The 3,237-nt window shown below is 35.8% G+C and overlaps 1 protein-coding gene and 1 long non-coding RNA gene across 2 annotated transcripts; both read right to left on the minus strand.

Moving 5' to 3' along the window:
• Positions 1-920: 920 nt before the first annotated feature.
• LOC109582358 (uncharacterized) lies at positions 921-1,271 on the minus strand. The gene is made up of 4 exons (XR_002185054.1): positions 1,192-1,271; positions 1,092-1,133; positions 1,007-1,048; positions 921-958 (listed from the first exon to the last, which is right to left on the minus strand). It is a non-coding gene; the product is annotated as an uncharacterized LOC109582358 (long non-coding RNA).
• A 315-nt stretch (positions 1,272-1,586) lies between these two features.
• On the minus strand, positions 1,587-2,504 carry LOC100641084 (jerky protein homolog-like). The gene has a single exon (XM_003386868.2). The coding sequence runs from the start codon at positions 2,502-2,504 to the stop codon at positions 1,587-1,589; it is 918 nt and encodes a 305-aa protein (XP_003386916.2).
• Positions 2,505-3,237: the final 733 nt, after the last annotated feature.

Below are 3,237 nucleotides of genomic sequence, written 5' to 3' on the forward strand. Positions count from 1 at the left end.
TAATAAAGATAATAATAATTAAAATTTTACTACATTTAGTTCTGACACTCCTTGTATCAACTCTATGTGCACCTAAGCATAAACTATAAAATTAATAGCAAAATAAATTATTGTATACTTTGAACACTCTTTTTTGCAGTAGGATAATCAGCTGATTCTATATTAAAAATAATAAAATAAAATAGAAGAATTATGTGACACCTATAGCACTTTTTTTAGCAGTAGTTGCATTAGCAGGACTTACAGTTGTTTCTATATTACATTAACATTTATAAAAAGCTAGTATATTAATACCTTTAGTTCTAACACTTCCCTTACTCCCCTTAGCAGTACATATAACTCTCTCTGTTTCTACATAAGTCAATAATAACAATTAAAAACCTGTAACACTTGCGTAGCCAGGCACAATTGTCTTTGTTCAAAAATTGCATAATAGTACCTTTAGTTCTATTGCTCTCTTTGGCTGCAGTACTAATATCTGTAGTGGGTTCAACTGTCTCTATACTTGCATAGATAAAAATAAACAAAAAACTTAATAAATACCTTTAGCTCTAACACTTTCTTTAGCTCTAACACTTTCTTCAATAGGTAAAACTCTCTCTATTATCATGAACCATTACATTAACAACTATTAATATTACAATACCTTTATATCTAACGCTCCTAGTAGTAGGTACAGCGATTGCTGTCTCTAATTAAAAAATAATGACAAGCATAAATTATTTGAGACATACCTTTAGACCTCACAGCCTTCTTAGCATTAGAAGTAACAGAGGCATCAACTGTCTCTAAAAATAAATCAGAATAATTAATAGTGATACGAATACCGTTAGTAGCAGCGGTTCCCTTGATAGGTGCAACTCTTTTTGCTCCAACATTAATAATAAAAAGTATTGCAGCTAATTTTAAAGGCCTTTACTGTTATTAGCTGTGACAGTATGTGTCTGTGTCTCTATACCTACACAATTATAAAGCATTATAGAATAATATTATGTTTCATGCATACTGTTTGCAGCACTCATTGAAAGCTCTTCTCCTTTATCAGTGTCTACAATTACCAATGAATAAAATACTAATTTACTGTTACTTACCATTACTCAAGGAATCTTGGTCTTCATCTTCAGCATTTGAATCTTAATATTAATAAATACATTATGTTCAACATAATAATATGAATTCATCAACACCCACCTTGAGATGTCATATTAGGACGATATAACTGAACCCATAACTCATACCTCTCATCCGGAATGTCATACCCATTTTCAAACTTCTTAAATTGCCTGTGCTCACTCATAGTATAATCTAAAAATACGGTCCAATATCAGATTAAATTTTTCACAATAAGATATATTACTTGCACTTCTCTTCAACTCTTTTACTCTATTAGCTTCCTTCTGGTTCTCAAGTCTAGCAATTCTTTTACGCTCCTCCTTCAAGGCTTCCTGCTTCATTCTTTCCTTTTCCTCTATACATGTCATGAATTCAACACTAGTCAATACTCTTCCGCATGATTTAGGCTTCAGGGTGGGCTTGCTACTGGGATGACTAGGAGTTTTCAGAAAAGACTCTATAGGCATTACTCCTCACATTGGAGTGACAGCTTGCAATAAATCATTCTCTGAAAGTGATCTCTCCAAGAGACTAGAATTGAATGAAGAATCATGATCCCTCGTTCTCTTTATGTCTGGACTATAGAGCGGTATGTATGCTAGACCAGTCTGGTCTAACAGTGAACGGCTGATGGTTTCTTGCTTGTCATTGCCAGTTTTAATAGCATTTCTGTTGAAGGGACATATGCCGGTTACTTCAAAGCCACTTGCAATGTTTCTCTGTGTCATTGACCTTCTCCATGCATCAGCAAATAATACAAAGAAATCGTAACTGGTTACCACACGACCAGGGATTTTAGTGCAGAACTCATGACACACAGCCTTCCAAGCAGTTTTTAATGGCCCAAAATACCCTTTGTCAAGTGGCTGTGTTAAATGAGTGGTATTGGGTGGCAATACAAATATTAAAATTTGCTCTTCAGCTGCTATCTTGATAAGGTCAGGACCATAATAAGTAGAATGACCATCCATCAGGAGAAGGAGAGGACGTACCCTAGGAACACTCGTTAAAAACAGCTTACGAAACCAGTACAAAAACAGCTCTCTACTGATCCATCCATTTGGAGATGAGCCGTAAAGTGTACCTGGTATTTCTCCTACCATTAGCTGATCATTAAAGGTCTTACGATCAAATATTACAAATGGAGGCAATGGTACTCCAGCTGCACAAGTGCATGCCAGAACTGTGATTTGAGACTTCCCTTCTCCAGTGATTTGACTGACATTCTTAGCTCCACGACCACTCACAACTTTCAAAGATTTAGGATTCAATGGGAGTCCTGTTTCATCACAGTTGAATATGCGAGTTGGATTGTTGAATAGAGAATTTTCTTTAAGTGTGTCTTCAAGTATATCAAAATACTTTTGTATGACACTATTATCAGTGGCCATGGCTCTCGAAAGACTTAAAGGCACAGCAGTACGAAGTGATAATTCACTCTGCCTGCTACAAAATTTCTGCCACCATCCGTAAGAAATTGAGACGTCACTTAAACCCTTTGACTGAATTGTTTGTCTTACTGGTGCAAGAACTTCTGAAACTGAGCGGGGAAATCCAATCTGAGAACATCTGATTAAAAACTTAGCCAAAATAACCTCTTCTTCTTTTGTAAGATACGGCACTGGGCCAGGTTTAGTTCCATGTTGAACATTTCCCCTGATCCTGTCATAAAGTGTTGATTTGGGAATGCCATATAGCTCCGCTGCAGGTCTAACTGTCAACCCCTCTTCTTCAACTGCTTTGATAGCATTCGTCATGCTTATTTCAGGCCATGTAGAGTATGTACATGGGCGTGTCGCCATCTAAAAAAGACATTAACATAAAAAATTGATTATCATACCAATGACATGTAAACATGGGGAAAAGGCTTGGTGCTAGATTGATGTACCTTTATTTTACAGAACTAAAGACTAAGCAATTTGCATCTTGCATGCACTATGGCTATACACATGATAGAGCAGCTTTGAGAACAAACTGCATGCTATACAAACAAATTTTGTTTTTATAGTGACTTACATTCAATAGAGGTAGTATTTATGATAAGAAAAGGCAGCTGAGAGATTCAATGAGTCCAAACAAAAATGCAAACAAGGAGCCTCGTGCTTTATTGCAGCAATTAATGAA

Source organism: Amphimedon queenslandica, unplaced genomic scaffold (genome assembly GCF_000090795.2).
Source record: "Amphimedon queenslandica unplaced genomic scaffold, v1.1 AMPQUscaffold_13388, whole genome shotgun sequence".
NCBI classification, from domain to species: Eukaryota; Metazoa; Porifera; class Demospongiae; order Haplosclerida; family Niphatidae; genus Amphimedon; species Amphimedon queenslandica.